At 31.0% G+C, this 22,080-nt stretch overlaps 1 protein-coding gene across 1 annotated transcript; it reads right to left on the reverse strand.

Moving 5' to 3' along the window:
• Window positions 1–13,652: 13,652 nt before the first annotated feature.
• On the reverse strand, window positions 13,653–18,554 carry LOC145061581 (RabGAP/TBC domain-containing protein). The gene is made up of 14 exons (XM_079009109.1): window positions 18,348–18,554; window positions 17,376–17,549; window positions 17,215–17,266; window positions 17,021–17,128; window positions 16,832–16,916; window positions 16,243–16,741; window positions 15,886–15,945; window positions 15,618–15,716; window positions 15,427–15,537; window positions 15,281–15,352; window positions 15,088–15,204; window positions 14,725–14,874; window positions 14,217–14,317; window positions 13,653–14,146 (listed from the first exon to the last, which is right to left on the reverse strand). Exons 1-14 carry the CDS (start codon window positions 18,408–18,410, stop codon window positions 13,819–13,821), a joined length of 2,019 nt encoding a protein of 672 aa, XP_078865235.1. The 5' UTR covers window positions 18,411–18,554; the 3' UTR covers window positions 13,653–13,818.
• Window positions 18,555–22,080: the final 3,526 nt, after the last annotated feature.

Below are 22,080 nucleotides of genomic sequence, written 5' to 3' on the forward strand. Positions count from 1 at the left end.
TCATGAGTGGCTAGAACCCTAGATTCTCCAACTTTATGTCTTGACTTCTAGTTGTGATTTCAATCATATGACTTGATGTTTTCTTTCAATTTTCTATCTAGTGAATTTGATTTTGTTTCAATCGAATGTTTGATTCTAATTGTGATTCTTATTGGCCATTTGAATTAGGGTTAGATCATTCAAGTTATCTAATTTCAAAATCCGTAATTGTTTTGTAAATTGGACTAGGTAACAAGCACTAAACTGATTTTTATTGAATGGATTTAGTGTAAATCTTATTCACACATTCTTATGCTCCCAAACTTATGAGGAGTATTGAGTGTTGTTGGGAACATTCACATAAAGTTTAATGCAATCTTTCAACCTAATTCTAAGAGCTTGTTTAGATTAGATTGGTAAGGTTAGGATTAATCAAAGAGCTTATTTTGGTAAATCAATATGGTGAATGGGAGGTGCTAGATCTTGTTAGCATTTCCATGTACCAATTTAGATAGAATTGAACAAATATCATTTCATCCTTGGAATCACATTGCTAATTTGTCTTGCATGGAGTTGGAGTCCTTACAAATCTTGAATCTACTTCATTAAATCAATCATTTACTTATTGCTTTATTCTATAGTTTAAATCATTGCTTATAAATTCCCCCCATTCAGTGACCATTTTTGTACCTTACGCAAAAAGGTATAAACACTTGTCCCGTGTCTCTGTGGATCGACCCTACTTACCTTGTACTACATTATTAGTGCATAGTAGTAGTGTTTAAGGAGTCATTTGTACCCTTTATTTGTTGGGTTTGACACGCCCAACAAAGGTTAAGTTCATTACGATTACTTAATCTATCCTATGTTAGTCTAATGGGAGGAATTTGGGTACACCTAATAGATCTTAAACTTCTCAAGTGTTTATATCTCTCTTCGAATAACATGGTAGGTAAAATTCTTTTAGAGCTAAGGACTTTGACATTCCTTGCAGTTGTAAATTTTTCTAAAAATCAGTTTCAAGGAAGCATACATCAAAGGGGACAGTTCAAAAATCATTTTCAACTATATTTTATCTCTACTTTTATGCTATTATTTATGATATCAGTAATATTAAGCTATAACTATCATTAACATCAATATTAATTATATTCAAGTATAATTGTTATTATTAATAGTATTAGTTATATTCGACTATAGTTTCTATTAACAACGATATTAGTTATATCCAACTATAATTATTACTAAAAGTAAATTCAGTTGTAACTTCTCTCTACTTCTTACAGTAATCATTAATCTTAACTACCCATTGCACAATATAGTAATAAACAATTTTGATTTAATAGTTATTATAACTTACTTCTCCTTGCAACAATAATATGTTGTAAACTACAAATGTACCACACTACTATACTATACATCATAACACGTTAATACTCTCAACTGTATAAACTCAAGATATGATATAACAAGGATTAACTATAAGTTGAACAATATAAACTCATTCTCTTCAGTTAAGAATAACTATTAGTAGTTTCTATAACACAGACTTATCATATCATACAACAATCAACAATAATAGTATTATTCACACTTCTTGGCCCCATTTCTTCTTCAAGAAACTGTAAGTGTATGGGGGTTAATATTAGTTGATTGTTTGAATTTATTACATTCACCATTCCTCCTTACATGTTATTTGTACACTAGATAAACTTGTTGGATTAAGTGTCTAAGGTCTTAACTAAATTTGTATAATCTTAAAAGAATAAAATTAAAGTCTTTTTGGGTTGCCCTCATAACAAAGAAATAGCTTGGATTGATATTAAAAGAAAGATAAAATAATCTATTATTATATTACGTGATTAATATATTAACTGGAAAAAGTAGTAATTAATGTAGAATTTAATCATAATTAATTGTAATTAATTTTGGGTTAATTAGAATTAATTAAAAGGTGCAAGGGTTCAATTGCAATTGTTGAATAATTAAACAAGGAAGGCAATTCTAGAACCTTCCTTATGTATGGACAAATTTAATAGTCTATAGAAGGGTTCTAGAAGCCTCCTTGATCAAATAAGGAAATTAGATTTGAATAGATACAATATACCAATATTTTAATATCCAAATATAGGGTTTTAGGTTATCTGGAAGCTATATAAAGGGTCCTAACCCTAAGCAAAATTGATCCCCATCCTTTCCTAAAAAGAAAACGGATTTATTCATCTCCCTTCTCTCCAAAATATCGATCATAAGGTTTTTTGGGGTTTTAGGTGTGACGCATTAGATGCTACCATACTATTGGAGGTAGTATTTCCAAGGAGATCTACAAGAGGAGTTAGAACAGGAATTCTTTATTGCTAAATGTACGGTTTATCCTCCTTCATTTCAATTTTGGTAGGTCAACTTGATGTTTCTTAAAGTATGTAGCTATAATAGTGAAAATGCCATTGAAGTTATAGGTTGCATGTGCCCGTAAGAGTTTATGAGTAAACATACATTGTGCAAATCTTATTCTTGTAACCTAGGAAAGCCATCAGTGGTATTAAATCCTAGGATTTTCAATTATTAGTGCATGTTATAAAACTAGAATCAAAAACCTGAAAATCGATAGTCTGTTAAGACCATGACATGGTCAACTCATCTAACACGTTATGGTGATCTCCTATAATTAAAATTTAGGATTTTCTTGCCTTTTTCAAATTTTAGGATAATTATTAGTAAATAGATATTATTTTAAATTGTTAAAATCTTATCATTAAAGCTAGATAATTAAGAAATCATAATTTGAAGATTAAGGAAGTTATAAAAGGTAATTATCCAGTTATAAGATAATTAGATAATGGAATTATCCTTAAAAGATGTAATAGAAAAATAATTATTTGTTTAATTAAAAGATTTTTTTTTAAATGGCAAATCTAACCTACTCCTAAACTACTCCTTAAATCCACCTATGTCCACAACGGGATTCGAACCCTCAACCTCAAGGAGGGAGGGCAACACCGGATACCGCTGGACTAGAAGCTCTTTGGTTTAAAAGATAAATATTAAAATCAAATGGTTTAAAAGATTAATTAATTAAATGTTAATTAAGATAATTAAATTTAAGTCTTATATTTTTAAAAGGTTTTAAAATACACTCTATACATACATACGTGTGTGTGTGTGTGTGTGTATATATATATATATATATATATATATATATATATATATATATATATAGGGTTCGGTTCCAGTGAGTACTTTTTTTTCGGTGAGGATTCGTGAGGACACCTTTAAATAACAGAAAAAACATTTTAAAAAAATAAAAATCATAAAATCGAGCATAGTATTATATTGGAAAGAAAAAAAGTTGACAAAAATTTTGGATCATTAAAATGGAATCATGAATCATAAAAATTAAATCATGGATCATAAAAATGATCCATGCTTCAGTTTTAATAATCCAAAAAAAATTCCCAATTTTTTTCTCTTCGATTTTATAATTTGTATTTTTTTAATATATATATATATATATATATATATATATATATATATATATATATATATATATATATATATATATATATATAGGGTTAGATTCATATGAGACGGCCTAATTTTGTGAGACCGTGAGACACAATTTTTTTATTTTTTTTAGTTAATTCATGTTCCGAAAATAATATTTAAAATTTTTTTTTTTTGGATTTTTCCATTTATTTTGCATTTTAAAATTATTTTTTAGAATATGTACAGTGTAATATTCTATTAGAATATTTCACGTATTTTAAAAAAAAAATGAGATTTATTTATTATTTTTTTTAGTTAATTCAAGTTCCGAAAATAATATTTAAAAAAAAGAATTTTTAGATTTTTCCATTTATTTTGCATTTTAAAATTATTTTTTAGAATATGTACAATGTAATATTCTATTAGAATATTTCACGTATTTTTCAAAAAAAAAAAAAAACAGGATTATTCTTTTTTATTTTATTTTTTTTAGTTAATTCAAGTTCCGAAAATAATATTTAAAAAAAGAATTTTTGGATTTTTCCATTTATTTTGCATTTTAAAATTATTTTTACATTTGGTCTTACGGTCTCACAAAATTAGAATGGTCTTAAATGAACCTGAACCTATATATATATATATATATATATATATATATATATATATATATATATGAGGTATAGTATTATATGTATAACATATAGTTAGTTGAATAAATAGTATGCATTATTCACAAAGCCACACTATAAGAGATGTATAAGGAAACGGCCTGTAAAATGACCGTTAAATGGGTGTCCTTTTCACCCACCGCTTTATTGTGTGGAGGAGGATCGTTAGCCGAAAGGGTTTACTAGGACACTAATCTCATTAAAAGTATAATATATAAATAGTATGACCTTCAATAAAATCTTACTCTAGTTACTTAAAGAGAAATGTGAAATTGTATATTAATCCATGAAAACGCACATTGTTTCTTTGTGGGTCATTAATGGAGCGTACATGGTTAACCGACACACTAATGTGGGACTACAAAAATGAAATGATGGTACAAACTCGAAATTTATGGTTGCTGATGGAGCATGTATGGTTAACCAGCACATCAATGTGATATCATAAATGACCTTGAGGGTGTCACTCGAGTTTGTATGGTTATTTTCATGTTGTTTGTGCTTATCGGCATCCCAGTCACAAATCGAAGAGCATAATATGAGATTAACCATGTCATTGAAAGGTTCAATGAATCTCGAAAGATCTAGGATTTCATAATAGGTTGAAATTGGTAAAGCGACTTACCTACCTAAAATAAATTCGCAATTAAATTATGGTATCCCCTTCTTAATTTTAAATTGTATTTATGGATCCTAGCCTTAGATATTAATTTGGGTTAAAATAATAAGGATTAAATCAACTAAAAAAACCTTATCTCTTGTTTTAGATGTCTAGAAAATGTGATCTTCCTCTTCCTCCACCGCTCACTCATGACTTCACTCTATTGTCGATTTTGTCAAAAAAGAAGCTTACTAGTCTAAACTATATGGACTGGATGCAGAATTTAAAGATGACACTTCTCTACAAGAATAAAGAGAATGTTGTTGATAATCGTGTTCCTGAAATTGATAAAGAAACTACCACTCCCGAGGAACTTGTTGAATACAACTAACACGTTGATGGCACTACTAAGGTTGCTTGCATTATGATTGCAATCATAGCACCTGATCTTCAAAGTCGTATGACAACTACTGCCAATACAAAATGAGCTTGGCTCTTGCTCAAATGTTCCACAAGAAAGTGAGGCATGAGCATTATTAAGTCATCAAGGACCTAACAGTGTACAAGTTGAAAGATGGATAATTATGTGTGCTTATGTGCAAAAGATGCAGAGACACATAGAAAGATTGGAAAAGCTCAATGTGAATATCGACAAAGAGCTTACCACTGACATGGTGCTCAACTCCTTGACAAGTATTTATGATCATTTTATCTTAACTTATCATTTGAACAATACTGAAACCACATTGATTGAGCTTCATAATCTATTGCAAACTGTTGAAGCTAGAATGAAGAAGTCTCATTCAAACAGTTCTGCTATTGCCCTAGTCACGGCTATTCAACAAGTCAATAGGAAGAAAATAAAGGCTTATTTCCAACCTAAATGGAAAGGCAAAGCCCATATTTGAGAGTCCAGTGGTGGGACAAAGGGAAAGGTCAACTTTGATACTCCTCCTGTCGGTGATTCAAAAGAAGTTGTGTGCTTTAATTGTGGGCCAAAATGGACATTGGAAGATAATTTTCCCCACGTACCTACAATAAGTGAGAGAATCAAAGGGCAAGGTGTTTGGCTCTACATTTGGTATATAATTCATCGAAATCAATAAAACTTATGTGTCAAACTCTTCAATCCTTGAACATGATGTTGTTTACACATTTGTTATGATATACAGGGGATAAGGAAAAGTGAAGAGGTTGAGCATGCAAAGTTGAACCTAATCATGGGGAATAGGAGTAAGTCGGCTGTTACCAGGATTGGAGTTTATGAGCTTATGTTTGATAACATTGTTAGGACAGATTTAGAAAATTTTTGTTACTCGTCGGAAATGACAAGAAACATGAATTCATTTGACACAATATTTAAACACGGTTATCGTATGTGTTTGACAATAATGATGGTTCGATTTGGTTTATAAAACTAGTGTTTTTATTTTTAAAGCTAATCCTTGTAATGGCGTGTATGAAACTATTGTGTGTGTGAATGAACTTGGCAATAGTGTCTTTAGTATTGATTCTTCTAGTGGTTTAGAAAAGACATGCTTATGGCATTGTCACCATGGGCATATTAACAAGAAACACGTCGCCCAACTATAAAAGAATGGAGTGTTGGAATCGTTTAACGTAAAATCAGACGATGAGTGTAAATCTTGTTTATTAGGAAAGATGATTGTGTCACCTTTCACTGGTAATTATGAAAGATGATGAGTGTAAACCTGTAGAAAAAAACCCTACAATTGTCGTCTTTAATTTTCTTCCTCCATATCTCTGTTGTCTCGATGATCCCTGCGATTCTTCTTCTTACTCCACCACTAGCGCAAATTAGAGGACTCCACCACCGCCGCCACCCTCCTTCTTCCCTACGGCTACCACACCATCTTCTTCTTTCCCAGAGAAATAAGCCCTCTAATTTCTTCTATTCCTTCATTCTGCAAACCATTTGTTTCAATCCCCCACACAAACCATCTTCCCCCAAGCTCTCTTTATTTCATACTAGATTAAAGAAAGGATTTTGTGTTTAAGGATTATCGCACCCTTCTTCCTTCTTCATCAGGAACCTTTAATTTGGTGAGTAATTGTTAATCTTTCTTCTACTTGATTTCTAACTCTAAACTCGACTTTGGGGATGAAGGAAAAAAGAAACCAGATTATGGGGTTGGTTGGAACTTTTTTTTGTTTATGTTTTTAGTTTTCTCTCTAACAATAAATTTGAAGGATTTTTTCTCCAACAAGAAATTCAAAAAATTAAAAGTATAATTTTTATGTACAGAGCAGTGGTCTTGATTGGATAATTACCACAAATTTTTTATTATGGGTGTACCTGACAGCAATTCTGCCGGAATGGAAGATCAAATTCTAATTCTGTCATAATGGAATCTCGATTTTATAGCATGGAATCTCAAATTACTCGTTAGTATTTTAAGGTATGCACTCTTTTATTGTAAATTTAGTCACATTCGTGTATTTATTAATTATATATGTTGTATGTTTCATCAAATGGAGTATAAAGATCTGAGCATCCGATTTTCCCCGCCAATTGTTTGATAAAATGCTTGAATCAAATATTTCAACCAATTTTTTTGTAATCTTTGAACTATCATATCTCTCTCATACTAGCTTGGAATGATTTAATTTTTTTTTCATGTTCTCATTTGTGTTAGCTATAAGTTAGGTTCGGAAGTCATTTTAATTGGATTAATATTGGTTGAGTTACGGTCCTTAGAACATTGGATGTTACAACAATATTTTTAGCACTTTTACTTTGTTCAGAAATTTTTGTGATCTTTGAACTGTCATATTTCCCACATTCTTGCTTGTAGTAATATGACCTTTTTCCAACGTATTTTCCTCTGTGTTAGCTTCAATGTAGGCCCTAGAATCATTGTAATTAGATTAAGTTGATTATTTGGATCAAGTGACTCGGGGAATACTTGATCAAGTGACCCGAGTATTACATTATGTTAGAATAAATTAAAAGCCTTTAATGTCTAACACATTCTGTTAGAATTTATAGTTTTATTCTTTTAGAATATACTAAAAGCTTTAATATTTTAAAGTTGATTATGTTTTCTTTGTGGATATAGATTTTTAAGAGGCTGTCATTGATGTGGAAAAAGAAGAAAACATGGAGAACAAAAGTATTCTAGCAGAATGTATTATGCCACAATGTATAAGGTGTTTCTTAACAATAATATTCTTTCAGAATGGATTAGTGTTTTTGTTAGATTTTGATGTTTTTATTTTTATTTTTTTTAACCATTCTTAGTTTTAATCTTTAAGAATAAATGTAATTCTTAAACCATTATTAATCATTTTTTTTCAGAATGAATGTAATAATTGTTTAGTTTTATTCTTTACGAATTAATGTAATTAGTGATTCTTAAATATTAAAATATGTATTCTTTAGAAAATTTTATTTTTGATAATATGTTGTATAATTCTTTAAGCATGTTAATTATAAAAAATATATTGAATGAACCATATTCTACAAGAACAAATCGAAAATATATTTACTAGTTTATGTTTGACTCTCTGTCATTCTGACAGAATAAAATCGGTTAGTATTAGAAATTATAATAGAATTAAATTTGAATTAATTTAAAATTTTCAGATTTAAAAAAAAGAAAATTAATTATCCCTTAAAATCCGAAAATTTCATTTTTTAATGTACGTTAATTGACCAAAACATCCGTCTGCTGAAATTTGTGTGATTATATGGTACATGTTACCTTATTGTAATATCATAGACCCTCAGATCATGACCATTGTTTTATTCATCCATTGGTCCATAATTGTGCTTACGGGCACACAATAGATGTAATAAACAAAATAACCTAGCCCTATATATATATATATATATATATATATATATATATATATATATATATATATATAGGGATGAACATTTGGACATGTGGACCGAACCAAACCGAACCAGACTGTTTTTTTGGACCCTCGCATCGGTTCACATTTCTAGGATTTGAGCAAAACAAATACAATTTTTGTATTGGTACGATCCAGCTGGTTCTGTGTAAAAACCGGTTTTACACCGGCTTATTTTTCAAAAAAAAATTGTATTTTGTGAAATTTTTTAAACAAGCATATCTCATTCATTGTAAGTTGGATTGACATACGGTTTTTTCCAGCGTGTAATTGAGAGTTTGTAGATGATTTTAGCTATAATTTTGTTGTTTTGGGTGTTATATTCGATGAGGTATAATCCTTCAAATATAAGATATCAAAGCTGAAATATTTTAGTTTTTCAGCAAGACATTTTAACTTTTGTATTTTGTGAAATTCTTTAAACAATCGTATCTTATTCATTTTAAGTCGGATTGACATGTGGTTTCTTCCAACGTGTAATTTGTAGTTTGTAGATGATTTTAGATTATAATTTTGTAGTTTTTGGTCTTATATTCGATGGGTTATAATCCTTCAGAAATGAGATATCAAAGCTAAAATATTTCAGCTCTTCAGCAAGAAATTTAAACTTTTGTAGTCTGTGAAATTCTCTAAACAAGCATATGTTATTTGTTTTACGTCGAATTAGGATGCAATTTTTTTCCAATGTGTAATTTAGAGTTTGTAGATGATTTTAGACTATAATTTTGTTGTTTTGGTGTTATATTCAATGAGTTACAATCCTTCAAACAAATGGTATAAAGTATAAACAATCAAAGTTTGACTCTAAAAGGAACAAGAAATGGAAACATATTCATTTTTCGAGTTGTACCCTATCAAACCCAAAATCCCAAAAAGTATTCATTTTAATGAGTTGTAATGTATCAAACCAATCAACGTATTCGTTAAACCCAAAAACATATTTTAACAAGTTGTACCATATGCATGTAAGCTTGTACCAGTCCAAACGGGCCCAAGAACTGGAAAACCCGGACATGGACACGAACATGGACTTGGACCCGGTAAGTCTCCTCTGGTCCGGTCCAGTCCATGGTCCAAAATATTCTTTGAAACCGGTCTGGTCCAAATGCTCACACACACACACACATTTTACACTTTTACACTTCTATAAATACCTCATTACTTTCACTTTCAAATTCACACATTCTTCTATCAATTTCCCTCTATTTTCTTATAAAAAATGAATCCTAACATCCGATAGAAGAAGAAAATCCAATGTTTCGAGTTCAAGCACCCCAATTCGAAACATTTTCGCCATCAATCCATCTCAAGTGGTTTATCGTCCCCAACTGGATGCCCTCATTCAATCTCCTCCACAATTTCAATACCAATTTTTTATGCAATTCTACCCCATGCAACTGCCAAATGTTACTCCAAATATGTTCACAAACTTTGTCGTTTTTCCCGATCAACTTTCACCGAATTAACCCCAAAGCCAAACCCTACTCCATCAATCGCAAACTCAAAGCCAAACCAACCTCTCACTCTCAACCACAATACGAAAGCCCCGATGAGTCGGAGGAAGAAATTATATGGAAAACTCTACCCACACCACCCCCACCATACCGCAAAGGAAAACAACCGGTGCAGAGACTACAAGGCAGAGGCTGACAACATGGAGTCCCCAAGATGAGCTACTGTTGACAAAAGCTTGGGTTGACATTTCGGAGGATTCAACGAAGGGAAATGCACAACCATAGATCACTTTTGGGTTCATATTCTTGAGAGATTTCGCAAGGCGTTGGGTAAAGAAGATGAAGAGTACCATCAACTGAATTCAAAGTTTCGAGAAATAGCAAAAGTCATCTAAAAAAGGAACGGGTTGTACAACAACCTAAAAACTCAAAGGAGGAACGGTCAAGGAGATGAAGAAATTCTTTAAGAGGCTTTGCATTATTTTTCGCAAGGAAACGGGAAAGGCATTCAAGTCGTATGAGTATTGAAAATTTTTAATTCTTAGCCCAGGGTGGAAAAATTACGAACAAGATTTTATACTATGAGAAGAAAGATAATCAAAAAGAACAAAAACGGGCTCCAGTAGATGTATAACTTCTTCCGTTGCTCGTATCGGGCTAGATTTAAATAACGATGATTAACTCGAGTTAGAAGAAATTGTTCGGCCGATGGGTAAGGACAAAGCAAAACAAAAGGGGAATGAGACTTCTTCCGGTGCATCAGATTTCAGCATGGACGTAGATAAAATGCGGAAAATGACTACGACATTTGATCAATACAATCTGAATTTCTCTAAAAGTTTGCCATTCGACAAAGAAAAAGAATCCGAAAAAAAAAGGAACGGGCGGAAAGGCAAGAAATGGAGGATATGAAGTTTTTGATGGAAAACACCGATCATCTTTCGGGACAGACCCTCAAGCTAGTTTTGAAGAATAAAGAGATCATAAGAACATATATATTTCTTATGGATCGTTTCGTTTTTTTTAATTTAGGTTATGTTTTCTTAAATCTTGGTTGTTTTCTAGGGTTTTTTAATTATTATTAATTTGTTTTTATGTAATTTTTATTTTAAGTAATGAAGTGTTTTTATTTTAATTAATTTTTGTGTTTATTAATTTTTAAAAAATTATGTTTATCTTTTGAATTATAAATCATAAAAACCAATTATTTTTATTTAAAAATAAAAATAAAACTGAAAGACAGTAAAAAGTGAAAAGTCATTATTTTCCGCTTTTTGATGAGGAAAAGGAAAGTGGAGAAAAATTGTTTTTTTGACGAGGGAAAGGAAAATAAGGAAAAATTAATGTGACAGTAAAAAAAGTAAAAGATTTCTTATACCTTAGAGAAAAGGTCATTGTGTATGTTTTTTTTACAAAAATGGTCCATATGTTTTAATAGTATACTCTTTGGTCCATCTGTTTAAAAAAAAAATAGAAAATGGTTCTAGCTAATAGAAAATTTTGCAAATTACACAAAACAGAAATAAATAAACTCCGGCATTTGTACTCCTCAAAACGAATGGGCGAAACGAATGGAGGCAATTTCTAGTTTGTCTAATAAAATGTAAACAAAATGAATGAATATAAAAAAAAGAGAAAAAAAAAAAAGACGTTTACCACAAAAGGGTGTGTGAAATAACTCAGAACCACCTACCTTGTCTGCCTATTATTGTGTGTGCTTTGAATTTACGACTGAAATTTACTGCCATTACATTAAGGGTAAATGACAGTTGTACCTCTAGTCATAAAAGGAAACAAAAACTGATACCCCGTTTCTTATCAATCACGTACTTACTTAATTGCAACTCTCTTTTGGCCCCTTCGGTTTTAGCCTTTAAGTTATAAGTTAGGACTTTAATGCTCGGATTAATAAACTCACCAATGTAAAGTTTGAAAATCTTCAAGCTTTATTTTTGTAATATAATGGTAATCATATCATTTAATAATGAATGATACCGAGTATGTATATGTTAATATGCATCCAAGGGTGGCCAGAGTGGTTCGGTTTGGGTTGGTGGTACTACTAGGGATTGTGGATTGCCCAATCAAGAGTGGTGCCACTTATTTGCTCTCTCTCTCCATGTGCTTAAAATTTATATATATATACGTTGTTTTGTATGTTTTTAATGTGATAAAAATGTTATTATTTTTATACGTTGTGTCGGAAAAAGACAGAATAAATATTCGAAAGAAAAGTTGATATGAAACTGATGTGAGAACGAGTTGACATGTATAAGGTCAGACAAATTCGATGGGTAAGGATGGTACCGGCAGTACCTGTGGGTTACAATTCCGGCAACAAAAAGGTATAGTGGGTTGGAGAAATTAATGTGGAACCCTCAATAAATGCAATGCATTTTACATATGAGAATTTCTTTGATGCAAAAAAGGATTCCACTGCTTTTTCTTGAAGACCTTTTTTTTTCTAGATTTTAAGCGAAAAGTCTCCGGTGTTTTGGGGGATATTTATACTAGTAGTATTTTCTAATATAACTTAATTTATTTAGTTAAAATTGTTTTGTGATTGATTCAATTGTTTATAAAATACATAATTAATTTGATAGAGTTAAATAATCAATTTTGAGTAATTAATTCACTTCCGTTTAAAACCAGAGCTCAATTGTATGAAAACAAACTTCCTACACCTAGACCACCTTCCTTTTTGGTAGCTAATACTCTGCCCCAACTAACCTAGTGCATGCATCTTTGTCCTAAATCAGCTCCCCAAAAGAATCTAACTCTAAGAGACTCAAAAAACACAAAACCGAAATAGAAACCGGAAAGAAAGACATGTGATACATCCCAATGGACCCTAGAACATACTTCAATAAAATAAGGCGTCCCCCAATAAGAATTAGATTTAGCTTTCCAAACCGAAAGCCTGTTCCCAAACCGATCCAAAAGCCCTGACCACGAAGAAATATGTGACATACAATGAACAATCGCGACACCCAAATGCATGAAAGGCAATGCACTAAATAAGTTGATATTAAAATTATCATATACTAAGTGTTCTTTCGGTGTTGGTATTGAAAAAATACTATCGTGTTAACAAATCTTCCATTTAAAGCATCTCCAACCATAACATCAAAATTTTATTCAATTTGCATATATGATATTCTATTTCTCACAATACCGTTTCTAACATGTGTCAGATAATAAAACACCATATTTGATGTTTCACCATCTATTTACACCATGCTTAAAGTGTGATTCTTTTACATATACAATTTGTTCCTACAAAGTTTGACTAATCGATCATTTCAATTGTAACATATGCTATATATTCAAGACTGTTAATTTAAATCGTTTATTAGCTTATTGTTTTGACGAAATATAATACACTGTCCATCGACTTAAATAAACAGGCATCAATATATTGTTTTTCTAGCTCATTTAAAAATACTTGCTAACTTAATGGCAACCAACTGACCATTTTACCACTGTTTTAACACTAAGAAAAATATGTATAAGCATAATTTGTCAAACAATTTTACCAAATTAACTGCATGTATGTAAAATTTATTTTTTATGTTAAACAACATATTTAGAACATTTTATGATTAAATAAACTGAATATACACAATATCCCACAACTCCATCTTTACCACCAGTCTTGTATTTTCACAACTTGCAAAATAAAACAATTTTTTTTTCAAATATCAAAATTAACATTCCAAAAACAAATACTTACCTTGATATTTCCTTGGTTCTACAACACCTCATCATCTTGCTGTTGATATATGGACGCCTCCGGAATCGGCAATGCCGGGGGAGTTCCGGGTGGAATTGAAGCCGCCCCATTTTCACCGGCACACACACATAAAGCCTCGGCATCACGAAGAACCGGGTCAAGCTCGATTTGACCACTCAATTCATTTATGAATTTCAAAAGGGTATCAAAGTCCATTTCCTCCCCCATTATTTTGCCTCGGTGTCTTTTGAGAATTGCTATGCATACGTATAGGTGAAGGTGTTCGCTTAGATAGTGTGTCCATAATACTTCCCATAGCCTTAATGTTTTATCGTATTCGAATTCCCTGAAATCATGTGGTGGAATTTAGTTAGTATTGTGGCTTTGTGAGGGTAGAAGAGTAATTTTACACTTGCCTTTTGAATTGGATGAGGATCCAGCGGAAACAGAAGAAGTAATTCAAGCAGTCGTTTTGTTTGAAGTAGTTGTGTAATGGGCTGTCGAGGAGTTCCACCAGCTGCCATATTAAACAATAAAATAAATGTTAGAAACCGCAACTAAGGAATGGAAACGCGGATTCCGGTGGAATTGGAATTCGAGATTCCATTTTCATGACATGTTTGGTCGACAATTTGGACTCAATTCAACTCTTTTCGGATTTCTTGGAATTCCATGTTTGATAATCGCAGCTAAGAATTGGAATCGTGGATTCCGGCAGAATTGGAATTACAGATTCCATTCCATGGTGTATTTTGAAAAATTGGATAAAAATCAATTCTGTCAAATTCCTTCGAATTTCATATTTGGAATTCAACCATTCATAGGGGTGGCCGGGCGGGTGGGAAGGAATTCAGTTTTATTCCTCCTTTTCTTTTATTAAATGACCAAAATACCCTTGTTATATATTTGAGAAAGAGAGTGGACCTTTGATAGTGCAAAGAGTTGAGAGTGCATGCCGTTTTGATCACGGTTGAAATTTGGTCCTAATCTTTCCATTAAAGAAACAAAACACCAGAAAGCTTCTGATTCATCTTGCATGATGAACAATATAGGAGAGAGGAGATCACTCATGCCCTGTGAGAAAAAGACAGGGGTAAAATAGTCATTTTACTTGGACTTCACGGACATTTTTTAACACCATCAGTACCAGGGACAAATCTTGCAACAAAACTAAACTTTATCAAACACTTGTGCAAAAAAATGCAATATCTAGATGAAAACCATAACTTTTGAAATACCACAAGGACGAAATTGTAATTTACTCTAAAAATAATAGTGGCATGTTACCTGGCAATAACCAAGATCAAAGTTGTAGAACGAGTAAGTCAGCAATATATCATGCAAAAGGCGTACATTTGGATTATCATCACCCTCATAGAACGATAATGACCTGTCAGTCCTTACCTTCAAAACAGAAATAAAAACATTTAAATAAAAAACCAAATTTTAAATAATATGAAAAGTACGGCCATTTTCATACCACATCTTTCTCAATCAAACCCCTCCTTTCTCTAAATTTTGTAAACCTTTTAGCCTGTTCTGGGGAAATACTCTGCAAGATGAAATTGCAATAAATATAATAAATATGTGAATGATACAAGTTGGAAGGGCAAAATAGTCATTTACCTGCCACTGGTTTTTGATGGTCATGTACTCTGCTGTTTTAACTGAGACAACATACTGCCTCTCTGCATATGTGGAATCGTATGAATAATACCCCAATAAAAATGCCCAAACCTGGAATTACATGTCATTAACAGATTCAGTTAAAATTAGCCGAAAGGGTAAATGTGTAAATTGTACCAAAATATAAAAACCTCTTTTCGCAAGTTGTGTTCCACTCCCCCGTAGAATATTCTCTTTTTTAAAGCATCTGGATCCATGATTCGGCCTTCATAATCCAAAAAGCTTGACCACTGTATAACAGAAATAACATTACTTGATTTATTTTTCTATTAATTTTATATAAAAGGGCAACTTACATCGAAAAGCAACATACTTTACTTTTTTTTACCAAAATAATGAAATGTGTTGCTATTTCCTGAAATTTACCATATAAAAAATTAAAAACAAATGTGTATTTACCTCTTCAACCCCCAAAGGATGCTGCCTTGGTTTTCCCCATACCAGTGATAACTTATCAAACTGCCAAAAATAATAACTTTATAATTAATACATATAAAAAAATTTCAAATTTTCAGAATTGATCCTTGAGGTATACACAATTTTCAGATTTGGTCCAAGGGCATTTTGGTCATTTAGGAAAAAAAAACCCTGACTACTCAAAAGTTAAAGTTAACACCAGAAGGACCATTCATGCAATTTCCGAAACCATAGGGACCAGCGGCGTGACATTTTTCATAGAAGTCTTCAAAGTGCAATATTTTACAAACCAAAGGGACCCATTATGAAAATTTATCTTTATTTTTTGATATTAATTACCTCGATAGGGTCAGAAGGTACAGGGACTAATTTGGGAACTATTGGGTCATCAATGGGGGCCATTTCAAGAGGCTGGTGGTCTTTAGAAGCCCAATTATTTCTCCTCCTTTCACCTTGACTTTGACTTTGACTTTGACTTTGACTTTGACCATGACCATGACCATCAACAAGGTTGTCACGGAAGAGTTGGGAAGTTGTTTCCCGGGCAAACCTTGTGACAAGAGAGAATTTTTCTAAAACTTGAATGGAAAGATCTCGGGCAGGGTCATGAGTTTTTTGCCTCTGCCTGATGTTTAGCTGCCCGCTGCCCGAATGATTGTCTTCTGAAGTGGTGACTGTATCAAGTCTCTCCTGATTGTTGTTATCAGAGGGAGAGCCTCTGAATGAAGATGAAGGTGTTCCATTTGCAAGAGATCTTGGAAGCTCCAATGAAGACAAAGTTCTTTGAAGAGGGTCTTGAAAGTTATTTACAAGAAAGACATTCGCATCTTCTGATGATCTGAAAGTTTTTAAAAATATCATATTAGAAGATAATGTTTTTAAGGACCAAAACTGTAAAAAGATTCTTTTTTGGACATAAACCACCAACCTGACAATAAGGACATGCTGTTTAACTGTAGCAAGAAACTCCCGGACTCCTCCACTATAGAAGTAAAGAGGAGGGAATGCTAGACCTGAAATTAAGTAGATAATATTTACAAAATCATAAATATATTTTGCCTTATTGCATACACAAATGCAAACAAATAAATAAGATCAAATTATAGTGACAACATACCAGATGATAAAACAACAATAACATACTGCCACCCAATTGTTGGTGTATGCCTACGAATTGACTGGATATCAGAAAATGGTACTGCTCTTATGGTGTACAAATTTTTATCTGCAAAAATCAACATCAAAGAGTCAAAAGACATAATTGTATACATAATTGCATATACATATAAAGAGTCAAAAGACGAGACTAACCTTTCTCAGAAAGCCTTGGATTTGAGCTTTGGCCTTTATAAGGTATCCATGTCTATTATGACAAAAAGAAGTATATCTTACAACTATAATAAACAACCTAAAAGAACATGAATTATAAAAGACTAAAATAGAACTTTAGAGGAATAGGAGTAGGGCATTACCATATATAGTGAAGAACCTTGTTTGATCAACTTCAAACGCCCACTGATCCTTTCTGTGGCATATTGAGTTGGATGAATTGTGACATTATCCTTGAGGTAAACTATTTGTGCATCTTCTGGATCACTAGAAGAGCTTTTCTTGCTACTGTCACTACGGGTCACACTTGATGAGCCCTAAAACATATTGAAAATAGGTTGAACCTAAGGATACAAGACTTGGGCTTCTAAATAAATTCAATGTAAAGCAACACGAACTGATTAAATGAACTGATTAGTAATGATTTATCACTCTAAATCCAAAACACAAGCAAGCATAGCTTAATCATGAATTTCACATCAATAACTTTAACATTAAGTGAACTTTTAACATAAAATAGTTGAATTCTATGAAAGCAATTTTGATCAAGTCAAACATAGATATAGACACAAAAACTTTTAGAAGTTTCTCCCTTGACCTAGTTACAGTTATCAACTAAGAAGATCACTTCCAATCAATATGAAGTAATTTGTTAACTTATCCAGCTACTATTACTAACAGGGCTTAACCAAGCCCTAAAACACAGATCAAGCCAACAGCTTCTGAATAAATCCAATTGAACTACTGCCTAGCGAGTTTCGCATAAATATGAGTACGCATCAATAGCTTTCCAATTAGACCACTACAAGTACAAACAGTAACAGATCATGCTACCAAAGTGATCAAATGATAACAGATCGCATTCAATCACCAAACACGATTCAACTTCTATCACTAACAAACTTGATCGCAGGAGCCCTAACTTACTCGAAACCAATAACCTTTAACCTCGCCGCCTAAACACTCAAACTAAATTCAATTCGCATCATTACCATTCAAATCAATTCACAACTAATTCTCAACTAAGACTACAAGACGCAATAGCGTAGAAAGAAACGACAATTTACTTCTAATTTCAGGATTGATATTACATATAGTAAGATGGAGTTGCTTACTTGTTTCGACGCTGCAGCATAATCGGCGTCGTCGGACAAATCGTGAATATCAGTTTCGTGCATCGCTGCCGGCGATAGATGCAATTAGGAAAGAGGAACGCGGTGATGAGCTGGATTTCTTCCGATACGGAGAGAATTAGAACAGAGTAAGGTGGAGATTGGGGGTTAAGATGAAACTCTAGAATCTGATATAAATGTTGTGGAATAAACCGTTTTGTTTTATGTTTTTAGATTTAATATATACTTATAACAATTTACTTTCACTAAAATAGTTTTTATTTAACTGTTTGTTATAGCAATTGATTTAATTTTATGAGTTTGTGATGATCGGTTACTAATACAATGAATATTTATATAGTGTTTGAATTGCATAATAATTGTATTCATTATTATTGTTATTATTTATATAAGTATATATCTTAACAATGTTCCACTTGAATATAAAACCAAAATAAGGATAATTCAATAACTTAAAGGCTAAGAATAGCAGTTATATTCCATGACGAAGGAATTGCCTCTTAGCGCGTTTTCAGTCCCTCGCTTGGTTACCTGTGGTGGGTGATCATTAAACGTTCTCTTTTGTCGACGATATCAATTAAAATCTGTTATTTTTTAGTAATTTGTTTAAGTATTTTTAGAATATGTTAATTTATCACTTGTCTAACAATAAGTGATGAATTTATTACTTGTCTAACAATAAAATGTGAGTTATTTTGACAACTTAAACGTGCCTTTAGTTACAGAAAAATGAGTCGTTTTTTCGGGGAAAAAAAAATCAAGAAAAATTAGAATTTTGAAGACACGTCTAGCTCGACAATTTTTCTAAATTTTTCATTAAGAATTGAAAATTTTCCGTTTTTCAAAATTACAAAGAACTTAGAAAATTTTAAAAAAACGATAATCATTGTTTTTCATATTTTTTTAATTTCAAAAAATTTCTAAAATATAAACACATAACCACCCCCCACCAACTACACCCCTACCAACCCACACTCACCCCTACAACACATCCATCTACCACTACTATCTACTATCGCAATCATTAATGGAAACATTATGCTCTCTTGACATACTTGATGTCAAAGGGGGGAAAAAGACAGGTTGTTTGTCATCTCTCTATATTTTATGTATCTACAATGTTTCTAACATTTGACATCTTTCTTTTTTCTTTCAGATGCTTAGAGTTCGAAAAGGCAGAAAAATAAGTCGAGTACAAAGTATTCTGATAATTTTTGACTTTTTGTTGACCGGGTATTTCAACATTAATTGATGTGGATTGATTTTATATATGAATGAATAGCATGTGATGTAGCTTAAAATGGAACTAGGAGATGACAAACAAAAGTTTGCTGGTTTGTTGGTTGAACTAGAAAAGCAATTGCAATGTGGGTTATTTCTTTCCTTACTTGATTATATCATTAACAATATTTGTTATATTTATTTTACTCTAGTCTAATATATTAGGTGATATCAATGATGCAAGTTGTGAGCTTTAGTCTAAGTTTCTGCAACAATAATTCTAAAATGAAGACTTTAGGACATGTGTGTTATCTTTTGAATTACAATGTTCATTTATGAACATATGTTCATATTTATAAATATATGTGCAAAACCAAACATGTATGAAAATCACCAAATTTTAGGTTTAAGTATAAATGTTTATAATTGAATATTACCAATTTCTATGTTTTTGTAAAGATGTTCATTTCTAAACATGGGCACATTCATACATGTTCGGTAGCGAACATGTAAGAAAATGACTAATTTTCGGGTTTATGTATAAATGTTCATAACTGAATATATACTTAAGTTCAGAATTTAACAATTACAGTAAGTTTATAAATGAGCAGGATATGTATTTTTGGAATCTTCTATTATTTTGGGATCTTGATTTCTAATATTGTTGATAATTTGATATTTTGGATATATATTAATTAGAGTTAATGAATTCTTATTTTTATGGGATTTAATATGTTTTTGTTATTTCTTGTTAATTAAATACTATTTTATGTTTTTACCATCATAATCTTAATGAATATAATTTGATCTAATGGTAAAAAAAATTTGGTGTTAAAGTTCTACGAGTTCTTTTGGTTTTGTGTTGAATCCTATATATATATATATATATATATATATATATATATATATATATATATATATATATATATATATATATATATATATATATATACTTATGTTATTCTATTAAAACTAATTATTGTATTAATGTATGAATGATTGTGGGCCAATCATTTTAGATATTTTAAGAAAGTAATTAATAAATATTACTGAATTAAAAATAATTGAAAAATACAATATAATTTCACTATAAGGGTATTTTAGTCAATTGAAATAAATTTAAAAAAGGAAAATTTCATATTTTTAGGGATAATTAATTCTCCTGATTTAAAAATTCTTATTTTTTTTAATCAATTCAAATTTAACATAATTTTTAATTATACCGGATTTTATTCCGTTGAAATGACATTCTTTTAGAATGGCGGTTTATGACATCTTTTAAGAAGACATAAATAAGAAGAAAGCATAACGAAGTATATTATGAAGGAATACACAAAATCGATTCTTGAAATAATAATATATCAAATAATTACATTGTATGATTGTGATGCAAAAAAACATTCTGAAAAAATAACAAGTATAATTCTTAAAATAAAATAAAATAAAAACATTCTTATATTTTGTGTGTGATGAATCTTTGATTCATTCTTCAAGCCATTTCTATAAGGTCTTCAAGTCATTCATTCGTGCCTTTGACCATAACATTTTATGAGAATAACTGTCATGAAATCATATTCTATCAGAATAAGTGGCATTTCGACATAAACATCTATTACAAAAAAAATTAATAAGAAAAAAAAATTCTAAAAGAATCATTAAATCTAAAGTGCAATTACCATTTAATTCTAACAGAATATGGCATTTTAAACTTTGGCAGAATGCATACAACATTTAAAATTAGCAATGTAAGTTGTAATTCTGACAGAAAAATAGGGCAATAGAATATGATCATAATACGTAAGGACAATTCTAGACCACACGAGTTGCTAGTAATTCTGACAAAATGCATACCACATGGTTAGATTCTTTTTTAGGCATTTTAACAAATACTTATTTGACATTATCATAAAACAAACCAAATGGTAAGTATCGATTTCTTAATCGTAAAAATAACCAAACCCTTATGAGATACAAAAACGTGATAGAGTGAATTATAAAACAGTGAAACATAAAACAAATACACTCACTATAATTCTTCCATTAGAATTCTTCCATTCATATTTACCGGGTCTGATGAACATCAAAGCATAACAGATCATCCACATAATTCTTCAAAAAATGGCCTTCAATTTAGAAAACAAAAAGTATGAATGAATCATTACAAAGATATATTAACATAATCAAACAAAATATCAAACATGTGAAATTAGTAGAAAATTTCAAGGGTAAAATTAAATTACGATTTCTAAATGTCATTATCAAAATGTGAATCAAATATTCAAATTAAATCAAAGTTTCAAAAGTTTATCAACTTAAGAGTAATATTGTGTACACATTCATCTAAGTAAAATTAAATTTTCAAAAGTTATCAAACTAAGGAGAAACCAAGCTCTCAATAAAGGTATATGGTTCAAGACATTCATTGAAGTTCTAAACTTTTGACGTTGAACAATTCTTAAATTAACATACAACCAATTTTGACCTTATATGCAGC

This window comes from Lactuca serriola, chromosome 7, assembly GCF_051521515.1.
Source record: "Lactuca serriola cultivar US96UC23 chromosome 7, Lser_US96UC23_V15, whole genome shotgun sequence".
In the NCBI taxonomy this organism is placed as follows: domain Eukaryota; kingdom Viridiplantae; phylum Streptophyta; class Magnoliopsida; order Asterales; family Asteraceae; genus Lactuca; species Lactuca serriola.

Excerpts from the sequence above, each read along its gene's own strand:
- LOC145061581 (XM_079009109.1), bottom strand. The coding sequence starts at position 18,410 with ATGCACGAAACTGATATTCACGATTTGTCCGACGACGCCGATTATGCT. Across the intron at positions 15,946-16,242 it reads TACCTTCTGACCCTATCGAG|TTTGATAAGTTATCACTGGT; the intron begins GTAATTAATATC and ends TATTTTTGGCAG. Across the intron at positions 14,147-14,216 it reads ATCCTCATCCAATTCAAAAG|GGAATTCGAATACGATAAAA; the intron begins GCAAGTGTAAAA and ends ACATGATTTCAG.